At 48.0% G+C, this 21,832-nt stretch overlaps 2 protein-coding genes across 12 annotated transcripts; both read right to left on the bottom strand.

The window, feature by feature from the left end:
* Positions 1–98: 98 nt before the first annotated feature.
* LOC122390519 (deoxyribonuclease-1-like) lies at positions 99–5,165 on the bottom strand. The gene is made up of 9 exons (XM_043383568.1): positions 4,655–5,165; positions 3,376–3,524; positions 3,003–3,172; positions 2,615–2,715; positions 2,082–2,352; positions 1,634–1,769; positions 1,199–1,372; positions 936–1,058; positions 99–526 (listed from the first exon to the last, which is right to left on the bottom strand). The coding sequence occupies exons 1-9, from the start codon at positions 4,677–4,679 to the stop codon at positions 389–391; spliced, it is 1,287 nt and encodes a 428-aa protein (XP_043239503.1). The 5' UTR covers positions 4,680–5,165; the 3' UTR covers positions 99–388.
* A 536-nt stretch (positions 5,166–5,701) lies between these two features.
* Positions 5,702–16,385, bottom strand: LOC122390518 (COP9 signalosome complex subunit 2-like). Of its 11 annotated transcripts, none has more exons than XM_043383558.1 (10): positions 16,364–16,385; positions 12,052–12,193; positions 11,474–11,668; positions 11,042–11,167; positions 10,552–10,719; positions 9,822–9,996; positions 8,019–8,157; positions 7,502–7,692; positions 7,014–7,155; positions 5,702–6,635 (listed from the first exon to the last, which is right to left on the bottom strand). In XM_043383558.1, exons 2-10 carry the CDS (start codon positions 12,103–12,105, stop codon positions 6,491–6,493), a joined length of 1,335 nt encoding a protein of 444 aa, XP_043239493.1. In that variant the 5' UTR covers positions 12,106–12,193; positions 16,364–16,385; the 3' UTR covers positions 5,702–6,490. The 11 variants fall into 11 exon arrangements, with proteins under 11 accessions (XP_043239493.1, XP_043239492.1, XP_043239498.1 ...); XM_043383557.1 differs by lacking the exon at positions 16,364–16,385 and adding an exon at positions 15,178–15,305; XM_043383563.1 differs by lacking the exon at positions 16,364–16,385 and adding an exon at positions 15,127–15,184.
* Between the last annotated feature and the right edge of the window lie 5,447 nt (positions 16,386–21,832).

Genomic DNA, 21,832 nt, shown 5'->3' with positions numbered 1-21,832 from the left:
TTGCAACAACGCTATTTCTTTTTAAATCAAAGTGCCTAACACATGTTCGATTTTAATAAATGCATGAAATTCATTTGCGTGAAGCTCGACAAACACAATTACAGCTGAATCGTGTATTTCATGAATGTGCCCCGAACTAAAACGTTATTAAAATATACAAACATATAAATACCCAATGTTTCTGTACGCTCCCGACATTGTGGTGCAGCAACTCTCCAGGTGCCTTTTCTTTTTAACATAATATGCCACAGTTATGCCCATCTCCAGATATCCGATCACCAACACTAACAAACAAAACAAGGGTCAACATCGCTTCGTCACATCGTTCGTCGGTGGGATAGTTTTCCGATGACGTCACTTCCACCAGTGACGTCACAGGACCGTTCGTTTAGGCGATCAGGGTGCGTTTCTCCACTGCGACCATGCAGGTGCCGGACGTCTCAACGGAGCAGGTGATGCGGCAGAACCAGCGCGGACTGGAGGCAGCCTCGTACACGGTCGGGTCCGAGTAACCGCCGGCGGCGATCTGGGGGTCAAACACGGGTCAGAGGGCAGTGGCGACTCTGCAAATCGCGTGAAATTTGGATATTGCAGGCCTTTAAAATGCGCAGCGCGCCCAAGTCCGAAGTCGTTGTTTTAGTTGGGAACGCGCATTTAATAACAGCGTGATTCAAAATAGACTTCTCTCAGAGTTCTCTCGATGAATTGCTTATCCAACTGGCCGGGAGTTTGAGCAAGACAAAGTAGTGGGAACGAGAGCGTGCTCTAATTTTGATTAACTTTGCTTACATATATTAACCGCCTTGTTCAAGGCACGACTCTTCCGCTTAAAGTTTGACACCAACCGAACGCTCAAGCAATTTACATAACGCATACATTATTCCATGGCTGTTGTACACACTAAACGCCATTGTCAATCTTCGGAGCGCACTTGCCTTGTAGCGGAGCAGACCCAGGTCATAGTCAGTGACGATTGAGGGGAATTTCTCCTGGAACGCTAGGAGTGTGTCCAGGATTCCCTCACCAGACAGCTTGTACGATTTGTACTCTGCCAAAACCTGTAAATAAATACAGAAACGCACATCATATCATCTCAAGCTCCTGCCTGGTCGTTTCAGTTTACTTTAAGTGAATTTGCATCGCGTTGTTTCGAATATCTGCAAGCTTTTTCGTCCTGCAGGCTGTCCCCGTTACCCACCTTTTGCAGCGCGCCCTGTGAGTCGTACAGCGGCAGCACATTGTATGAGGCCGTGTCGCTCGACGTGGCCAGGACCTCGACCTCACCGGACGACACTCCGCGCTTGTCCGTGACGGCAAACACCTCCAGAGGGTAGAGGTAGCGCTCCGCCGCTGACAGCGTCTTTGGCTTCAGCTGCGAGAAGACCGGCGAGGTAAGACGGCCGTGAGACCACGTTGAACGTTGTGAGACATGAGCTATAGGAGACATCGGCATTGGTTAAAAGCCTTGCTATAGCGAAAAGACGTTATAGTGCAATGATACACCAGTCCCTTTTCAAAGATATTTAGCAGGGGTTTGGGCTTAGGCAAATGAGTTACATCCATGCCTGGGCTATTGATGAACGAGCTAATCAATATATAATAGTATATTACATGTCTCCTCGGTACTACGAACCTTCATATGGACGGGGTAGTGATCGGACGTGTCCTCGGTCAGCTCCTCCGCGATACCCCACTCCTCGTCAAAGCGGAACGGACCGAAACTGCCCTCCACAACGGCACTGCTCAGCTCCGTGCCCTTCAGCACAATCCTGTAGCGAGAAAAATACCGGTAAATTATAACATCCCCGAGAAGATTCACCGATAATAAATTGATGACCAATGACCATCTAATGCAAGTTTAATTGAAGGTTGAAACCTCGTGTGCAAATAAATCATCAGTTGCGTATTAAGAATGGAGTGATATTTCTAATGCTTTTGATTTTGTGGGATAATACTTGGCTCTATGATGTCATTTCAAAATCAATAAATTAGTCTGAAAAAAGATGACACGATCGCATAGCTGGAACCATCCGTCTCGTCCCACAATACAATCAGCTCTTATCGGCCCCGCCGTCTCTCACCGGTCGTAGGCGCAGTTGGTGGCGTGCACGGTGGTGTCCGTGTAGTCGGCGATGGCCCAGGTCACGTCCCCGCGGCCCTTCAGCCGGTTCACGGCCCACTCGGCGCCCGTGACGTAGCTGCAGCCGGCGTTGAAGTCACCCAGCAGCACCACGTTCTGTGCCCCCAGCTGCGACTCCACGTAGTCGAGCACGTCCGATAGAGCGTCAATCTCCTCGGGAGCCTTACTCGGCTGAGTGTGGATACCGACCAGAGTGAGCCGCGACAAGTGCCCTGAAATACGACCGAAAACGGTATAACAATTGCGCTGAAATATGATCAATCGGATGACTAGTTAATTAATCCATCGTTTTAATGCCCAAGCTATCGTAATCAAGCCCAAGAACGAAGTTTTACTTCTAACTAAATTTACCAGTTCATTGTAAATATACCTAAATATCCTCGTCAATGCCCGATATATTGGCTAGGCCCTCTGAAAATGGCGGAAAAGGACTGTCTTCATGGCTATTTCTAAGTGAAAACGTTCAGCACTCACTGACGTCATCCACGTCGAAGGTGACGATGTACGGCTCCCTGGCGAACACGTCGGTGGCGTCGGGGTACATCTGTTCCGACACGACTCGCACTCGGTCCGACCTGAGGCAGGGAGGCCGAGACGGGCTCAGGTCAAATGGTGTGTCACAAGTATCGGCTTTCATGGACGGAGAGTCAAGCAGGTGAAGGAAACGGCCAGAAATGAGATATTTACCATATTTACTAATCGCTTCAGTGATCATGATACACAGGACCCTATGAGATTTAAGAAGACCATGAAAAACGTATCCGCATTGTTCGTATAGTTGCGACCGACCCTGTTCAGCTCTCACCTATAGACGTAGCCGTACTGCTCGTACGAAGTACGGCCCACCTCGATCAACCCTCACCTATAGACGTAGCCGTACTGCTCGTACGAGTTGCGGCCGACCCTGGGCGAGAGGCTGACCCGGTAGGGCAGCCCGGTGTGTTCGGCCACGCGCTCCGTCAGGTTGTGGATGGCCGTCTCCGAGATGTCGACAATCTCCTGCACCAGCGTGATGTCATACTGCGACAGGATCTGTGGAAGGGGATAGCGAATAGTGAATAATGATGGAAGAAACAGAAAGGCATGAGGAAGTTCACCTTTCTTCAACTAAAGTTATAACGGCGAAACAAATTAAACGTAATGAATTCAAACTTTATGCAACTGCAGTCATAGTCCACTACCTCTGAACGCCCACAGAGGTCTATGCTCCAACCTTTCAGGAGTAATGCACTCACCCGGGTCAGTAGCTCCATGACCTCCGGTTTGTCCATCTTGGTCAGTCCGAAGCGCTGCACATTGAAGGCTGCGATCGAGAGAGGGCTGCTGACTACGGTGGCCACCTCGGCCTGAGCGCCAGCCAGGAGGGCCAGGACCAGCGCCACAGCTGTCAGACGGGGCCACATCTCAGCGGTGGGTGCGACTCACGGGGTCAGGGGGACCGCTCTATACTGCCGGAGGGCACAGTCCACGCCGAGCGAGCACCGTGAGCTGAGCAGGGCTCCTGGGTGCCCCGCGGGGTTTATGTGCGGTCTCGTACCGCAGTCCGCACTGACTCAGCAGGGGGCCGTGACGGCCGGAAAAACTGCTCACTGCTCGGTGCCCCGGAACCAATACTCACTCGAGTGGCGGATGTGCGGAACTGACGATGAAAGGAGACGGCAAACGTGCCATGGGCGTCACTAGCACCCTGGGTGCGCATAGGATGGAGAGGATGCACGTCTGTTAGATGACAAGCCGCTCTCTGGAAATATGTCTTCCCGCTAAGTAAACGGCGCCGTGCAGACTGCAGATACAGATACAGATACAGATGTGTATTCACGAGTAATCCACAGTACACTGGGGCTTTTCATACTCGCACGTCAGATGGCTCAATGGACAATGGAAGTAGTTTTGATTTGCACAAACATTAGCACATGTACACACCAGTAAATAAGTTATGCCGCAATCCGCCGGTTCGATCACAAAAGATTGCCTATCACCGCGCCCTGTACAGATAGGTAATGACGCTCCCTCTGCTGACAGTGCCCCGCGACGCAATTTTATCCATGCTCAAATACTTTGCGAGGAGAAAAGTGCCCACGAATGCATCGGTAGTCAGAACTTCATAACGCCTCTGCTACTGTGCAATGGAAACGGCGCAGATCCAGTGCTTAAAACGCAGAATCATATTCATTAACGCATTTCCAAATTTCGTCCGTCATTGTTCCTTTTATTACAGAGTGAGACTGCGTCATGTGCGTCCGGGTGGAAACATGAGAGCTAGTTGTTCAGTTCAAACTACGCATGAGCGTGCAGTGAACCGGACGTGACGCCTAAGCGAACTCCCGTGCGTTTCCTACTTCAAACTATTCAGATTAGACCGTGGGACATGGGTGTCCCTGGATTGAGAGCGAACTAATGACAACCCTCGTTCCAAATCGGTCGCCGGGAGAGTCAGGCTTTCACACAGAGATGAGTCTGCGATCTCCTTTGACGCGGCAGTCTCCGTTCCGGCGGACGGGCACTTGAACTCACCCACTGCTGTCTCCTGTCGTCCCATTGTGCCGTCTCTCCGCGCCTCTGAGTGCCGAGTGCCGAGTGCCCGGCGCCGGTCGGGTCGGCCGCTCCGTGCCCCGGCCGCAGCTGTCGAGGCGGGATCACGGGGCGTTCAGTTCGTCATCGGTGGGCTGTCCTCGGTGACATGCAGTATACGGTACAGACTGAGACCCTTTGTGGAGATACACCTGACATGCCGAGTGCGGCCTTGTACCGTGATGTATGTGCGACAGAAGCACAGCTTATGGAGCAGGCAGAGGTTAACTGTCAGCGAGATTTACTATTGTGTGCGATTGTTGCCTGTCAGCAGGATGGATGCATGAGAGGGGGAAATAGATGAGCAAGGGAGCATGATGAAATACATTGAAGCTTGTGAAAAAATGGATGATTTTGGCACCGAAATATTATTGCATTAATCTAAGTTCATGGATCAAGTGAGTGTGAATGTGACGTTAGTCCCTTCAAATCACTCGACGGTAATCCCTGATTTGAAAATTTTCTTCACGATAATAGACAGCGTTTCGTACGCATTTTTTCATCAGGAACGTGGCTATTTTTACTGATTCGCCACCATTATGAGCCTTTAGCTTCGCATTGCTTACTGAAGTGTTCCTAACAATGATGTATAAAATGTCTGTGCATAGGCATTTTACGCGTGCATCATGCCAAATTACTATTAAAAAGTCCTGAGGCCATGTAATCATAAAAAATGTTTTCAAGCAGTTTTCAAGTGCGTCAGGTCCAGTGAATTGCTCTCCAGACACGGCTCACTAACATCACCTTACAGACCTGTTGGGTAATTGAGCGGAACACTGCCCACGACAGAACACCGAGGTGCACCGTCCCACCCACACGAGAGCGCCAAGTGCAACAAGTGTGCACTGCTCACGGCATCGCGCACTGAGCGGCTGCCGATTCCTCTGTCCCCGTTTCGGCCTTTACCTGTCGGCCTGTTCGTCTCTGCACGTTTCCTAAATAACTTGATTCCATATACAACCCCAGACATAAGTGCATCAAACAGAAAAATCGTTTTGTAAAAATATGTATATACACACAAAATACACAAACCACAAAATGATTGCTTTCCATTCGTATCGGGACACATGAAATGCAGGCGTTACTGCCCACACTATCGGCAGCATAATCCGTATTGTCTCTCAGAAGGTCGGCTCGACTTCTTCCCAATGTGAGAACAAACAAGCAGCATCCTGGTTCGGACACTGTGACCTGACCGCCCGCTCACCCCAGTCTCCTCTCGCAGCAGTTCGGATTACTATCGGCACACGAGTACCCAGCTGTCGGGACATTCCTGTACCGGCTCACACTATCACAGGCTTCCCGCGGCGGCATGACATCATACGAGGCAAAGACGTCATCTGAGGCAGCGGTTCCAAACACACGCACTCACCGGGATCTTGAACAGCGCACACGGGAGACATCAGGGGGCGCCACACTGTCGAGTAGCTCTGGGCAGAGGTAAGTGGCACACTCGCCGGGGCTTCGGGCACGGTACTCACAGCGCCCGCCCACCGTCCGAGGTCAGCCACACACGGGGGAACGGCAGCGAGCACGGTGGCCATCTTCCATCAGCGTCCAGCACACTGCTCTTAGCGTCCGCACTCAATTCCCGGCGGCAGCGGAGGCGGGCGACCGCGACCCCTTGCCCACTTTCCTCCTATCTCTCTCGCTCTCGGCGTCTCGGAGCCCGTGCAGCATCTGCACGCGCTCGACGTCTCTGCGGGCGCGCAGCAGCGGCTCCGGCTCCGGCTCGTGCTCCCGGAGGCCGAAGTTGGCCGTGGGCAGCTCGCCCGCGCTCTACATCATCCGGTTGATGACGGTGGCGTGAAGCGAGGAGAGCTGCCGCGCCCACAGGTCCACCACGTGGTAGCGGCGCGCCTCGCGCGGCTCACGGGTCAGCTCCAGCACCTGGTTCACCTGGTCGATGCTGCCCGCTATCGTGCTGCAGGGGTGACAGGGGAGGGGCGCGGGTCAGTTCCGGGTCACACGGGCAGCGAGACGCGGGGCTGATTTACAACGGTCAGGGAGGTGGGACGGAAGATGAGACTTGCGATGCTCACAAATTACTGGAGTCTGGCAGTTACCTAAATTCCTACTTATTTTGTTAAAATAAAGCGGAAAAGCAAGCAATGAAACGACTAGTAAGCACATCCAAGTGCTGGAAAAGCCCTGCTTGCACCACCTTTCCTGAGATCCAGGAAGTTCAATACTGTTGGATCTCATCTATTGATCTCATAAGTCTCAAAGCAAAATTAGTCTCACTTGCCCTGACAACATCCTTTAAAGCCCTCGCTCGTCAAGTATCTATGCTTTCACTCACTTGTCGAGAATGCAGGAGACCAGCAGGTTCTCCACCTCTGTGACGTCGATGTTGAGCTCCTTCGAGATGGACGGGATCTGGATGCGCGTGTACGGCTTGATCAGCTTGACCAGCACCTGGGTTCGGATATTCCGCAGGAGGTCTGACGGGAGAGAATGTGAAAATGAGCAACGGTGCAATGTCTTCTACAATTATCGTCAAATATGTGGTGAATATGTTCTTATACTGCTAGTACAACAGGACAGTTATATCTACTGCAAGCACGCTTATCAAGGGAGTGGGAAAAGTACAATGAATTTTAATCGGGGCTTGCCACCTTCAGTGCCATATACCAACCTAAATATTTTGTGCAAGTTCATGATCACTTTATAAGACACTTTCCAGATATGCAGGCACTTTGTAATACTACGACTAAGAGAGTATAACTTATCGAACCAGTCATTAGTTGCCACACTGCTCTTGCCGCTTGCCAAATTCTATCCCCTCACCTTCGATATGTTCACGAATAAAGAGGTCGTCCATGATGTTTTTGCGGTTGTTCTTGAGGATCTTCTCGAACTCGTTGATGTCGTTGTTCTGGTAGGCCATGACGAGGTTGGTCATCGCCAGGATCTCTGGGTCATTTTTGTACGGCTTGGCTTCCTGCGAGTCGAACGGGTTGATGTCCGACTTCATCAGCCTGAAAACATACACAATGGTGTAGAGTTAATCATGAGTTCCGAACAAACAGTGCAAAAAAACTCATCCAAAGTTCCAAAGTTATACAAGTGCATGATATATGGCAATATGCCATGCCATAAATAGTCGGTGAGACAGAAAGGGTAAAAATCCCAATTCTAATTAATTGCTAAATGCAAATTTCGAACCGCATATAAAATTTGGCATAACAGGTCCATGAATGACCTTTTATCGATAAAGAGGAACAAGAAGAGAGAAAACGTGCTAAATTGTCAAATAAACGGGCCAATCGCAGAAGCCCCGAGGCCCTGACGCCCGCTTTCTTACATGTTGGCCAGCACCAGGTATTTGAGGCAGGTGGTGCGTCGTGGGCTGCCGGACTCGTCGTAATTCTTGAACGCCTCGAAGAAGTCTGTGTGCGCCTTCTCAAACTCTCCCTCCCGCAGATGCATCTTCCCGCCGCACTCTGGACACAGAAAATCAGGGATCGCATACATTTACACAATTTGCTTTTGTCTAACCATTGGTATTCACCTAACACGTTCTATACAAGTAGCAATGTGAGCAAGATAGTGCTACCGCCTTGATGATGAAAGGCTGTATCTGGAGCATTATACTCGTACACAGAGTGAAACTTTTCCCCGAGCAGCTGCGACGAGACAGTGCCAGTCGTAGGTTCTACAGTTCTACATGATCTTAAGATCTACCCAGATCTACCCAGGCATGGCAGGCCATTCCCCATAATCGATAGGGTAGGGTGGGGTAATTTGAACATGTGGGGCAATTTGAAAATAGTGTGAATAACACAAAATTACGGAAAATCCGTAAGTGGCATGACAATAAGACCAATGAGGGAAATTATCGTAACTAAAAGGGCTATCATATGAACGGGGTTTAAAGTTTCAGGGAATGAAGATGTTGACGCACACTGTAAAAAATCAATTTCGCAAGTGAAAACGCCATAACAACACGTCATTGCAACTTTATTGCAGCGCAAAATCTTGCATTGCCAGCGATTAATACGCAACGGTTTTTGTTGTACAATGACCTAATCAGTGCCTTCAATCCAAGAAATTTGCTTTTGAAACCTGTTTTTAAATATGGCAAAATAACTTTTAGCGTGGGGTAATTTGAACATAGTGTGAGATTTTCAATGAAGACAGGGATACCTCCGAAAAACAACGCTCCCGGTTTTTTTTGCAAATATTTTCGTCCCAAAGCAGCAGCAGATAAGTGATGCCAATTTTGGAAAATTTACGTCTAATATCTGTCTAATGTCCGGCATTTTCGTAGATTTTCCGTCCAAAATGTTAAAATCAGCCATTTGTCCAAATATGTCCAAAAATTACGCAATAATCAACACTCAAAACTGTCATTTAAATTGCTTATAATGTAATTTTACCAGCCGGAAAGTGTTAATTATATAGAGAGCTTAACAAGCTTTCCATTCACCAATCAATGTCATGCACGATTACTTTACAAAAATGCTTAAGTGTAGCAGGCCATCGTCCAATGTTGTCCAGTCTGCTACCTTTGTCCAACCAATTCCGAATTGGACATGGGACGAAATAGGAACTCCGAATGCCCAGGATCCGATTGGCACCACTATAACAGATGCAGTAAGGTTGGGAGAGTTTTTATCGAACAGAAATGATAGACGTTCTGTTAATTGAAGAGATGCGAATTCTGTCAACTGACCGGTGTGCAGCGTGCAGATATTGATACTCTGCAACTGTTATTTTTGCTGTTGTGTTGATTTTTCAAGTGCAGGTATGTTTAGAATTGTTCTGTCTATTTGTTTATGGGTCAAACAACATCGGTGCTGGCAAGACTATCGTTTTTATGACAGGTAAAGGCAGTATGTTCAAATTACCCCACGGTGGGACAATTTGAACACGCAGTGACTTGGTGGAGAAGTGAGGCTATGCTATTCAAGGTATGCTCGGCTCGTCCAAAAATGAGCCTTGCATGGTGAAAGCAAGTGACACTTGCGCTACTGAAACAGTTTTTCTTTATCCAGGGTTGAGCTGGAATTTGGTACAACAGAGAATACGTAAAAATATGTTCAAATTACCCCACACTACCCTATACCATATTCACCATAATCATCCTTCCCGTCACCACACCCACCTCTGATAACGCCCATGATGAGCGGGTGCGGGATGGCTGACTTGATGTGCAGCGACTGCTCGTAGAGCTTCTTTAGTTTCTTGTTGTTCTTCTGTGCCGTGTACATCTGAATCTCCAGCGCGTAGATCTCCAGCAGCTGGGTCCCCTTCTTCATGTCGTCCTCACCAGAGTCGGTCTGAGCACAAAGGCGCCAGAGAATGTCAGCAACAGGCGGCTCCTTTTGAGCAGATAACGACAAAAGATGTGCGCATCGCCGCAATGCATCTTGGGAACTGCGCGATCATTGGATTACTCAATGAAAGGTTCATTTTTAAAAGTTTTGCCCGTCTGGGCAATGTGTCGTTAGGATACAGTACACTGTAAAGCATACACAGCAGTGGTTCAGCAAATGGCATCCGCCAAGTGGTAAAACGTTGACCGTACGATTTCTTTCATCGAATCCAGGTGGCACTAGCGTGCACGCTAGCACTCCAGATTTATCGAGGCGTGTTAGAAGGCTGCTCCGGTACATGAAGAGAAAGCATGCGACATTTTAGCAAATGATTAAAAAAACACACAAAAAAAAAAAACACACACACAGATCAAACTGTGCCACTGTCTGGCTGATCGTTAGTTCCCGTGACTGATCGAATACTCCCCCAAATACTGTCTGCCCCCGAGCAGTAGCTGGCCGAAAAGGCTGCAGCGGCATCCAGTTTCTAAAAGGGAAAAATAGCAAAACAAAATCGACCTGGCAGGAGAGGTGAAGCTGTTTCAGAATCTTCTGAAGTTTCGCGTAATCCCCGCGGTCGAAGTAGAGCTTGCCCAGTTTGGTGTTGGTTTTGAACCAGAGGCGGTCGTTCTTGGCATCCTTCAGAGCCTCCAGCGTCGTTTCGTAAAAGTTTTGCAGCAGCTCCATCTGTGAATAACGTGAAATTATGCGTGTGAGCTTTAGAGCTTGATGAAAGTAGTTCCACTGGTGAGCATTTATTTAACTTGAAATACACATTGATAAACATACCACAATAAGCATACCTACACAGTACACAACTTTAAGTAACAAAGAAAAAAAAACTGTGTAACTTAGGAAACGTCTGTCAAGTCTGAGCAGATAGGTTTTAGCAGTTTATGACCCATTCGACCCTAAATTATTCATCATTAGCTAACCAAACAAGTAGACAGACTTATGCCAAAGCGATACAGGTAACTAAAATTCAGACCAGCCATTTGGTTATACTTGCCTGTTTGGACGTCGATATGTAATCGAGAATGGAGTTGATCGATTTTTCACTGTAGTTTCTGGTGACCGCCGATTTGATGTACTGCAAGAGCTGCTTGTAGTGGTTCATCATCTCGGTATAGTTGCCCTGCGGAAGCGAATACACTTATGTGAATCATCATACAACATAATCCCGATCACCAGCCGAAACTATATAAGCATCCATACAGTCATTTAAATAAGCAATTCTTGAAGGTTTCTATTGATGTCTGATGGTTGGAAGCAGAGGCCACTTATGAGACCTTTTCAACAGGAAGTCTTTTTAATTGTACTAGACCCAAAAGAAAACACTCATTTGAGCTACATTAGGACGAAAAACATTTATGGTCCGGAAGAAAAGATGTTTCATATTTCTAGGCAAAGACAATATCAGGACCAAACGAGGTTCACTAACCAGTTTGAAGTTGATCTTGATCATCTGCTTGAGCGCCTTGAAGCCCCACTCTCCCTTTTCGCCGCCCTCGAGCTCGAGGACTTTTTTGAAGGCCGAGAGGGCGCCGATGGGGTCATCCTCCTTCTGCGCCTTCGAGTTGTAGTACTGGTTCTCCAGATCCACGTCCGGCTCGGAGTTGCTGTCCTCCGAGTATTCCTGGTTGGGAGTAACATTGAGATGATAAGTTAATCCTTTTCAACCAGGTTCAATCAAAATCAAGGACCAATATGGATTATAATATCAAATTTCAAACTTATGAAAACTGAACTTCGAATGTCAAATGTTCAAACCGATCTGCTTGGAAAGTGCAATGTGAGAAGTTCGTCCAAATTCAAAATTGAATAATATTTTCTTTGTAATGGGCAATCAGTACAATTTCGAGGCTTAAACTAATAGATTCTAAATTTGTATTTCTTTTTCATTTGCTGCCTTGGAAAGAATCGCTTAAAAAGGAGGATAGCAGTTAAGCAGCTTGCTCTTATGATTTTAGCTTCCACCTATTTTCATTATTGCATATCAATTGATTACTGAACACTTACCAGGTCATAATCTTCATCATCATCACACATGAAGTCAATCTCTGCATCAGACATGGCTGAACTATTTTTTTTTTTTTTAGAGAAGCTGTTAGTCAAACCAAAATGTTAGGATTATGTTGCTTCCTTTGTTTTTCACACTAGCCTGTAAAGAATAAAAATAAAGTGATATACTTGTTGTGTTGACCCTGCCCTCTACCCTCCGCGCAATTCCAGTTATATGGCAGAATTTAGAGTCCAAACGTACGCACATAGCCACACACGGCCAGTCCCCTCACTGACTTCGCCTGGCTACAGCCTGCCACCAACCGCAACCATACCTGTCAGGACTCAGGAGGCCCATAAATATCAAGCACTCGTCGTGCTTTGAACCCGCACTGTTATAACCGGAGGGCTGTTCACGGGCCCTGTGTGCGGTCGGACCGCACACAGCCTCCAAGCTCCGCCCACTACGTCCCTACGTCAGCCTTCCGTCACCGCACACAGCGATCGCTGTGGCCGGTCGGGACTGGCCACAGCGAACCGTCCACCGCACGCAGCCGTGACGTCAGAGCCGCCTACCCATCCCCTACCCCCACGCCTGCTGGAAGCACCGCACACACCGCACGCAGCAGTGTGCGGTGCCCGTGAACACCCCTCGGGAAAGTGTGCTCTCACCATGTGGAGTCCAATGCTCTACCAACTGAGCAATGGGACTGGCAAATGGGATACATATAGCAAAGCAAAATAGAAATAGAGTCTAGAGTCACTACAGCAGACAATCAACAATGGCATAACATTCAGAAGAATTGTATCAAAATCAGCACACATTGAGTATGAATAACTTGAAAATAAATGAACATGTATTTTACAAAAAGCAGCTAAATCTGAATGTCACAAAAACCTGAGTCCGGCTTTAACAACAGAATTATCTCTGGTAGCAGTCATTTTTGGGCCTACAGGCTACACATCACCAACAATTTCAGTTTCATAAACCCCATAACGACTAATGCTGCCAAAGTGAAAATATCATTCTAGCATTTCTTCAAATTTGGCTATTTTTATGCCAGTGAAACTTATGGGCAACATTACGCTAAAACGAACAGCAGGCGGAAATTTCCCTTTTGTTAGAACCGGGCCTCTCATCTGTTACATTCATGATCAGAATGTTTGAATGCAAGATACATTCTTCTTCTTCTTGGTTTAGGGTGCATAGCCTCATACAAGATACATTGCAGGGCTTATCTCTTATTGTTATCTAAATGATATCATATCAGGCAACTATAAATAACATACATATAAAATATAAAACCTTAAATCATAACTTTTCAAGTAAGCATTTGGTGACTGAAACAAGTCTGGAGTCAGACTAGGAGAAAGCCCTCTAACTTGAAGGCTGGAGCCTGCGTGAGCCCAGTTTGAGTTCACGTTCAGAGGAAATTATGATAGTCAGGGAAACTATGGCAAAATCTGCTATTTTTAGCAGTCTGCTATTTTTGACAGAAATCTGCCAAAGATGGGTACGCATGTGACGTCATCGTACCCAAATATAGCAGATTTGGGTACGGCCCCATACAAAAGCAGATCTACACCCTAATTGAAGCAAATGCGCATCAAATGCCTGGCAGATTCATGATGAGAATAGTGCTGAGAGTGATCTATGCTATTTTTGTTCAGATCAGACTATTTTCAAATTCATTATTTGAAAATAGTCGGATCTGAATAAAAATATCAGAGGACATTCTCAGCACTATTCTAATTATGAATCTGCCAGGCATTTGATGCGCATTTGCTTCAATTAGGGTGCAGATCTGCTTTTGTATGGGGCCGTACCCAAATCTGCTATATTTGGGTACGACGACGTCACATGCGTACCCATTTTTGGCAGATTTCTGTTAAAAATAGCAGACTGCTAAAAATAGCAGATTTTACCATAGTTTCCCTAGGGGTGTTCACGGGCACCGCACACTGCTGCGTGCGGTGTGTGCGGTACGTCCAGCAGGCGTGGGGGTAGGGGATGGGTAGGCGGCTCTGACGTCACGGCTGCGTGCGGTGGACGGTCCGCTGTGGCCAGTCCCGACCGGCCACAGCGGTTGCTGTGTGCGGTGACGCAAGGCTGACGTAGGGACGCAGTGGGCGGAGCTTGGAGGCTGTGTGCGGTCCGACCGCACACAGGGTCCGTGAACAGCCCTCCTGATGACTTCCCAATTTCAAATAAGCAGCGGATATTTGGCAAAAACCTTTAAAAAATGTTACAACGACCATTACCTATAAAGGAAAAGGGCAAAAAGCAACACAGCCTGGTTTAACTTCATCCAAGACTAAAATTCTTGGCCGTAACCGTTTAATTACAAATGCCACAAGCGCCGCTCCATCCGATTCTTTTTAGACACATCTCACTAAGCAGCCAGACCAAAGTGTCAGCAGGCTGAGGCGCAATGTAAAATCACTTGAAAATGTCTCTCAGTCTCTTCCTTGGAGACGGTATAACAGTAAGGCTTAGGGTGCGTTCTTTGCACGGAAATTTCACGTGAAATTTCACGGCTCAGTCAGCTGATGCGTTCTTTGCCGAGAGCACGGGAATTTCACGGCGCAATTGTCGCAGAGGCTTCATAAATGCAATATGCCCAGATTTGTGAAACATGCATTGAAATTAGCGTTGCTTGTATTGTCGGTAAGTTACATGATGCATCTTAAGTGATAAGAGGCAGATGGAGTTTTTATAGAAAAGTCTCTGGTGTGCATACAGCTTGTAAGAATACCTACCAGTTGATATTTCCACACCAGTTTGCTGGTTAGTAACAGCGGAAACAGGCCCTAAAAAGGTTTTTGGTAAAAACGGTAACAATTTAGTAACATATTCCCCAAAACCAGTCCATATCATACGCACACATTCACATTCCCTCCTCCACTGGGCGTCGCCATCTTGAAAAAAGCGCTCGGGACAACCTTTTTCGATTCCCGTATTTCACGTGGAATCAAGGCTATATCGTGGAATTCCGCGGGATTTCACGTGAAATTCCGCGTGGAATCGGCAAAGAACGGCTTGACTTCCGATTCCATGTGAAATTTCACGTGAAATCTGTTCAAAGAACGCACCCTTATTTTTATTTTTTATTTTCCGCCGCGGTCATCCACTACAAAACTTACAAAAAGTGATTGCCTCAGCCGCGCTGAGAATGAAGCAAAAATATATTAAGCAGCTGCACAGTCATCTAAACAACTGCAAAGATCAAATAACTTTCTAAACCACTGCCATAATGAAAACTCTTGCAGTAGAGGTGCTCCCAAGGCCATAATATAGGGGCCATCGCGTTTTCCTCGTCCAGACGCATCGAATGAGCTATAATGGAAGATCGTGCATTCGATAGCACCGGCCCGGCGCGATTTAAAGACCGCGGTGGCCGGTGTGGGCCATCAGAGGATTTAGCGTCCCCCGCGCCCCACTGGGGTCTGCGTATAACGCGCCCTACTGGGGGGGGGGGGGGGCTATTCATCGGTCCCCTCCTAATTCCGAGACTACTAGGCCGATCGTCAAAATTCAAACGCCAAACGGCGTCTGATAGCCCCGGAAAAACTGTCGAACGAAACCAAGTTTCATTGACCTCGGAGTCACCGATGACGTCACAGGTCAGGTCAAAGTAAAAAGCATCGATAATTGGCTTGTTCACATTTTGGGCTCTGGCCGCCGTCTTACAAGTCAGATCGGGCTCATTTTTTGTTTACACACTCTTGAGCAGATGCTTTAGATACCCTGAGGGTACCAAACTTGTACTTTGATTTTCAGGTCAGGGTCAGGTCATCACAGCTCACGGAAATCGTATGTCATGCATCGGTCACGTGACACATGTTTTATGGTCCATTTAGGCCATATATTTCGAATTCGATGTCGTTTATGTCATGCGAGGTCATTTTGAGTTGAACTTAGCTTAGGTCAGGCCACTTTCAGGTCAAAAAGGTCAAATTTTAGAGTTGAAATTTTTAACAAAAAATAAATGTCTATCGGATGCAGTTTGTGCTCAGAAACACGATGGTGCTATTTATATTGGTGTACGATGTCAAATACGTACTGCAAAATTGGTTTGAAAAATTTATAACAGTGAAAGTTTTGCTATAATGCGTACCTACTGCTGCAGCGCAACAAATGCTATCGAGGCACACTGCAAAGGACAAACAAGACTGGGACGCATTTCGGTCATTTTGCCGAAGCCTGTCTGAAAACATCGATTTGATGTCACCAAAAGACAGCACCAATGTCACCTGGATGATCTACAATCCTTCACAACCTATAACGGCGGAGCATATTGGACTTGAATTGAACAACGGAAAAACCCACCTCAGCTTGATTTCTTCCTCTTCTATAGCTGAGACAGGCTGCGTAATTGTCAGACGATTTCTGAGAACGAAACGGCCGTTCAACTCCCTCCCGTGCTACTCTTGGCGGGAGAGCTGCATTTGTGAAGACCCGCTTCGCTGGCAGTCTGGCCTGCCCTGTCCGACCGGCTGGCTGGCGCTGGACGGCTACTGCTACCACTACGTCTCCATCGCCGCGGCCTGGCAGGACGCTGATGAGCAGTGCCGCCAACTGCTGCCGGGAGCGCGTCTCTCACCGGTCGTCAAAAACGGCACCTGGCGCGTGCTCTGTGCGCACTTTGACTGCGCTCCGTTTGTGTTGTCAGCCTGTCCGTTCTGGCCTCGGAGGGGACCTTTCTGTCCACTGACGACAGCCCGTGGTCGGTCAGCTGGAAGAGCGTCGCGCCGGGCGACGCGGGCGGAGCACACGAGGACTGTGTCCGGATGTCCCTGGCAGAAGCGGATGACGTGTCCTGTCAGGACACTCTGCCGTTCGTGTGTCGTATCCGCATCCAGCTCTGCTAACAGAAAACAGCGTCGCTTGCACACGCTCAAGACATTCACAACATACGAGTATACATAGTCTCCGGCCTTCTTTTTCTACAAGTGGCCTGGGCCACATATTATACAACAGCACAACAATCATGATATTTTACTTTCCAGTATCTTTCAACACTGGAGAATCGTATGCTCGTACATAAAAGTAAGATTTCCGTGAGTCGAGTTGATCGTGCTTAACCCTCGCACGACCAGGCCATTTCTCATAACACGAACGACCAGGGGGGGGGGGGGGGGTTGTTACGACCCCCCTGGCGTTTCGAAACGGAAGGTCGTAGAGCTTAGCGGAAAAAAACCAACGGATTGCTCTCAACGAGATCTCGCGATTGGTGGTATATTTTTTGGTCCTAGGTCAACATTTGACCTACTTATGACCGGTCAAAGGTCAAATTTTCCGAAAAAATCAAACTTTTTCAACTTTCCGCGGGGATTGCGGCAAAACGGTGGGAGATATCGACTTGAAACCTTCACTATCGTGTTCCTTGATCAATTCTCTATCGTTTGGTATGTATTTCGTTTCCCTAGCTCTAAAAATGGCGCGTTGGGAGCGCCGGAAGTCGGCAAGGTCACAGTCGGCGGCAGAAATTCGAAAAATCAAAATTTAAATTTTTGAAATCTGATTGTATTTTTGGATTCGGGAGGTCCATTTGCTCCCTATAGAAGCTAATATTGCTGCATATTCCCATTGAGGTGACAAGAATTAGCAAAATAGTGGTTCGGGCGCTTTTCAAAAATAGTACCGGACGCTGTTCCTCTTGTGACGTCATAGCTCCGTGACCTGACCTGACCCGGTCAATTTTCTTGCACCACACGATAGTCAATGCTTGCCCCAACATGCATGGGAAGTTTCATCATGATCCATCAAACAATGTGGGTATCACCGACAGAAAACCTAGGGATTCGGCGCACACGTTTGGTAACTGTCGGCCGGAGGCTGTACCTCTTATGACGTCATAACTCCGTGACCTGACATGACCCGATCAATTTTTTTTTTCGGCAAAAGATGCGCAAAGGTTGCCCCAGAGGGTATTGAAAATTTCAGCCCGCTACGACAAGCCGTTTAGCGTGCACTTCGAAAAAACCTCGGGGGGGGGGGGGTTGATACAACCCCCCCTAGGCGTTCTAGGGTTAACATCCAAGTCATGCTGTCACGGTCATCTGCACTGCAGATCAGTGAGCGTTTCAATTTCAGGCTGCTGAGTGAAACGTCAAACTTCAGTGAGACATGTCAGACCGAAACGTATCGTTACAGTTCCACTACAGCCGCTGTCATGCTGGAAAGTTGATAGCAGGCCAACTGGCCTTCCAGGGCTTCTTAACTCTGTCAGAAGAAACTCTGTTCACAAAAGTGATTTCAGATCTGCCCCGGCCATGGGGTTTCCCCACCGCAAGTGCCACACAAAAGTTCCCCACAACTTCTGCATTGCCTCACTACATGTAGTTCTAGGTAACATTTGCAGAGCACAGCGACGTAAAAGAGCTGCGAAGTCCGGAGCCGTCTTATTTCAGCCAATGAAAGGCTGCCTCGCCCACACCACCCCTTCACCCCTGAGGATAAGCTGTGGCTCCCTGTGGGCCCATTGCACTTTTCTAGTAATTGCCCGCTGAGCCACGGGCCCACCGGAGACCTTGATCCAGTAAAGGCAGCCCAGTGCGCACTGCGCAGGCGGACTTTATTGGTGTTCTGAGTGGTGAGAGGAAAGGACAGGTCTCGTTTACAACACGCAGATGATTACCCTGCTAATGAACAATACATATTCAGACAGCGTTTCCAATTATGACACAGTTAATGAGCCTGACGCTGATGTAGGTAGACGACGTTAATGTCTGATAATAGGTGAATTTACGTCCCTAATTTACGACTAGAAGCCCGCTGTGCGTCTGTAGGCACTCTGGAAATAATATGTTGCAGCTGCTGCAATGTTTCACTCAGATATTGCAAAGATAACGATGCTGCGAATCTGACCTGGTTCTTTTGTCTGCCCGCCACGTAAGTGAACTGATTTTCACGATTATCCCGGCATTGAGGATAAACTGTTTTGCTGAGGTCGCTCACTGCATCGAATGGTGCGCTCCACACACGGCATTGGTGCCGGGGTCAAGGGTCACAGGTGTTCAGAGCGGCCCCACAGCGGGTTAACAAGCCAACACCCGGCTGAAACGGCTCCCCACCACCGGCAATGGCTCTCTCAGCAGATCGCACTGGGAAGGCGAGCCGGCCGCCTGCCCACGGGCTATCAACGCAAGGTCAGAGCGCCAGCACCGCTCAGGCCGTTCGCGGCTGGGGCGGCGGCACTGCTGAGGCGGCGGTACGTGTGTCTTCCAGAGGGTTGCGGCGAGCGCCGGCCCACGCACTGACAGCCGGCCTGTCTCGCCTACCCCGGAGCCCCGGGCGAGGTAACTGGGCTGGTCGGCACGCACGTTAGACACGCTTCCTACGACAGACGTGAGAGTTTCAGGATTGGTTGGCGTGGATACAGGCTTTTTAAATGACTTTTAAGGTAGAAAAGAAGAGTGCGGACAAAGAAGCGATGAGACTGAGAGTGAAAGGATGCTTCAGGTATAATATAACTTCACATCTGGGTGATAGTTCAGGGTGTTGATTTTGCGATCTTTATAACTTAAATGGGCACAGCTCTCTGCTTGATTTAACCGTGCAGTGTGCACTCTTACCGTATTAAGGTACCTATCGATGTTATTCATCAGGTCAAGGTTGGGTTTTAATATCCTGAAGGGCTTTTAACTCCTAGTTTTCAAACCACTTTTTATACTTCTTAATTGCAGATTGCTTGTAAATCAAGCAATTTGATTGAATCCCTTTTGATGCTTTCCAGATGGATAATAAAGCATTCATTACTGGAGCTTGGGCCATTCATTATGACACCTATACTTACAGGGAACCCGCGGTTCACCGATGAAAAATCGGTCACAATGAAACGAGACTAGATTGGATAGCTAGTGCTTTATGCACGGCCTTGGGTATAATGTGTTGGGTCATTAATCTGTGTTAATCACATGCCCCATGCTGACAGGGTCCCGGCGCCGCCGGCCGCCACCTCCACCTCAGACGCAACGCCAGACGTAACAATGCACCATTCTTCCCACTCGGCCGGCCCGTGACGCAACCAGAGCGCACAATAAAGGAAAACGATCAACTCCGATTCCGGGCCATCGCACTGGCGGGAACGGCGCGACCCTCCGCTGCCCCGGTCTCTCAAGCCAGCGCCGCGGGTCATGACCTCGCTCGCACGTGCTGCCTTGCCCGGGGCACCACGATTGCTTTCATGGCTGGCCGCTAGGGCCTACTGGAGCGTCTGCCGCGCACGTCAGGTCGAAGCAGAAGGTGGAGGGGCTTAGTCGCAACGTAATGTCTTTATATTAGGCTTGTATTTGCAGATTTGAAAGTATAAACGCTGTATTTCTTTGGAAGTAGGTAAGTGTAGGTAGACGAGGACTGAGGAACGTGAGACTGCGAAAAAAGGCGTACTTGCAGTATAGGCTCTTGATCTGATTGAGTGACTTTGTGGATGCGCAACCAGTGAGTTTTGACCGGTGACCCGTGTCGGGCCGTCATCATATTCATGACCTGACAAGAATTGGAGACATATGAAGGTCGGACAGCTGTCAAACGCACGGAGTCCAACACGTTCAGGTGAGTGATGGACATAACGCCGTCTGCGCACAGATCGCGGATGATCAATCTTTACATATGCGGTGTGAATAAGTTACTCTAACGTCCGCCATGTTTACTACACCTACCTATATTTGGAAGACCTTAGGCTAGATCGGGAAGCTCATGCGAGCATAAATATGCAGCATAAAACTGCAGCCATGGTTATGGCCATTTATCATTGATGCATCAACAACTGTCTGAGGCTACGCTTTTCATCAATGATAAATGACCGCTTTTCAAATTCTAAACGGGTTTCGGTGTAGCCATGCGTGGTCAAATTTCCACAAAGTCGCTCAGAATGCTTGGCAATGCATTTTGATCTTCTTTCCGTACCGGCTTCCTTGACACACATTCGGAAGCTGCAGTGGTGCCACTGAGATCGGTGACCACAGCGTCGTGACCCGTGACGAGCTCACTCACAACTGATCAGGCAGAAACAGAACATCGTGCTACGGATGGATACGCCTAGTTGCAGGCGTCATGCTTCAGCAATTATCTGTGCCGCGGTATGACCATCAACAAGCTCGTTGTTGTTTATACATTTCAGCATTCAGAATACTGAATACAGCTGCATGCTCATAAGTGTGCGCAAGTACTCTGCTGTTATCTGTTTGTGTGCAGCAAGTTCAAATTTAACCTGAACACTTATCTGTAATTTTTAAGTGGCATGCAAGCACTGACACAAAAACTTTAGGCAGTTCAGTGCAACTGAACCATAACAAATGCATAGGTACCGTTCTACCAACTTGCTCTGCGAAATTTCAAAGCAAGGTTTAACAGGCTAACTCATGTATAATTTCCGCAGCCAACACAGGAAAAATGTGCCAAATACCAAAACCCTATGTAAATAAGTCTAAATGTTAATGCTATACGAACTCTTTGGTCGCAATTCTAATTCGGTACACTAACTAAAAGGACGTTATGCACATTCTCAAGAAATAGCATACCTACCTGCTTATTTATGTACCTACGATACGTTCTGCGTAGCCTTGTCCATCCATCCATTCCTTCTTCTTCTCCTCTCTCTCTCTCTCTCTCTCTCTCTCTCTCTCTCTCTCTCTCTCTCTCTCTCTCTCTCTCTCTCTCTCTCTCTCTCTCTCTCTCTCTCTCTCTCTCTCTCTCTCTCTCTCTCTCTCTCTCTCTCTCTCTCTCTCTCTCTCTCTCTCTCTCTCTCTCTCTCTCTCTCTCTCTCTCTCTCTCTCTTTCTCGCTTTTTTCCTCT

The sequence above is a fragment of the Amphibalanus amphitrite genome, unplaced genomic scaffold (assembly GCF_019059575.1).
Source record: "Amphibalanus amphitrite isolate SeventyFive unplaced genomic scaffold, NRLGWU_Aamphi_draft 000398F_arrow, whole genome shotgun sequence".
Classification (NCBI taxonomy): domain Eukaryota; kingdom Metazoa; phylum Arthropoda; class Thecostraca; order Balanomorpha; family Balanidae; genus Amphibalanus; species Amphibalanus amphitrite.
Note: the sequence above shows the minus strand (reverse complement) of the source record. Positions and strands in the feature narration are given on the sequence as shown.

Excerpts from the sequence above, each read along its gene's own strand:
- LOC122390519 (XM_043383568.1), bottom strand. The coding sequence starts at position 4,679 with ATGGGACGACAGGAGACAGCAGTGG. Across the intron at positions 1,770-2,081 it reads ACCAACTGCGCCTACGACCG|GATTGTGCTGAAGGGCACGG; the intron begins GTGAGAGACGGC and ends TTCTCGCTACAG. Across the intron at positions 1,373-1,633 it reads ACTACCCCGTCCATATGAAG|CTGAAGCCAAAGACGCTGTC; the intron begins GTTCGTAGTACC and ends GTCTTCTCGCAG.
- LOC122390518 (XM_043383558.1), bottom strand. The coding sequence starts at position 12,105 with ATGTCTGATGCAGAGATTGACTTCATGTGTGATGATGATGAAGATTAT. Across the intron at positions 9,997-10,551 it reads AGCTTCACCTCTCCTGCCAG|ACCGACTCTGGTGAGGACGA; the intron begins GTCGATTTTGTT and ends CTTTGTGCTCAG. Across the intron at positions 8,158-9,821 it reads CATCATGGGCGTTATCAGAG|AGTGCGGCGGGAAGATGCAT; the intron begins GTGGGTGTGGTG and ends TTCTGTGTCCAG.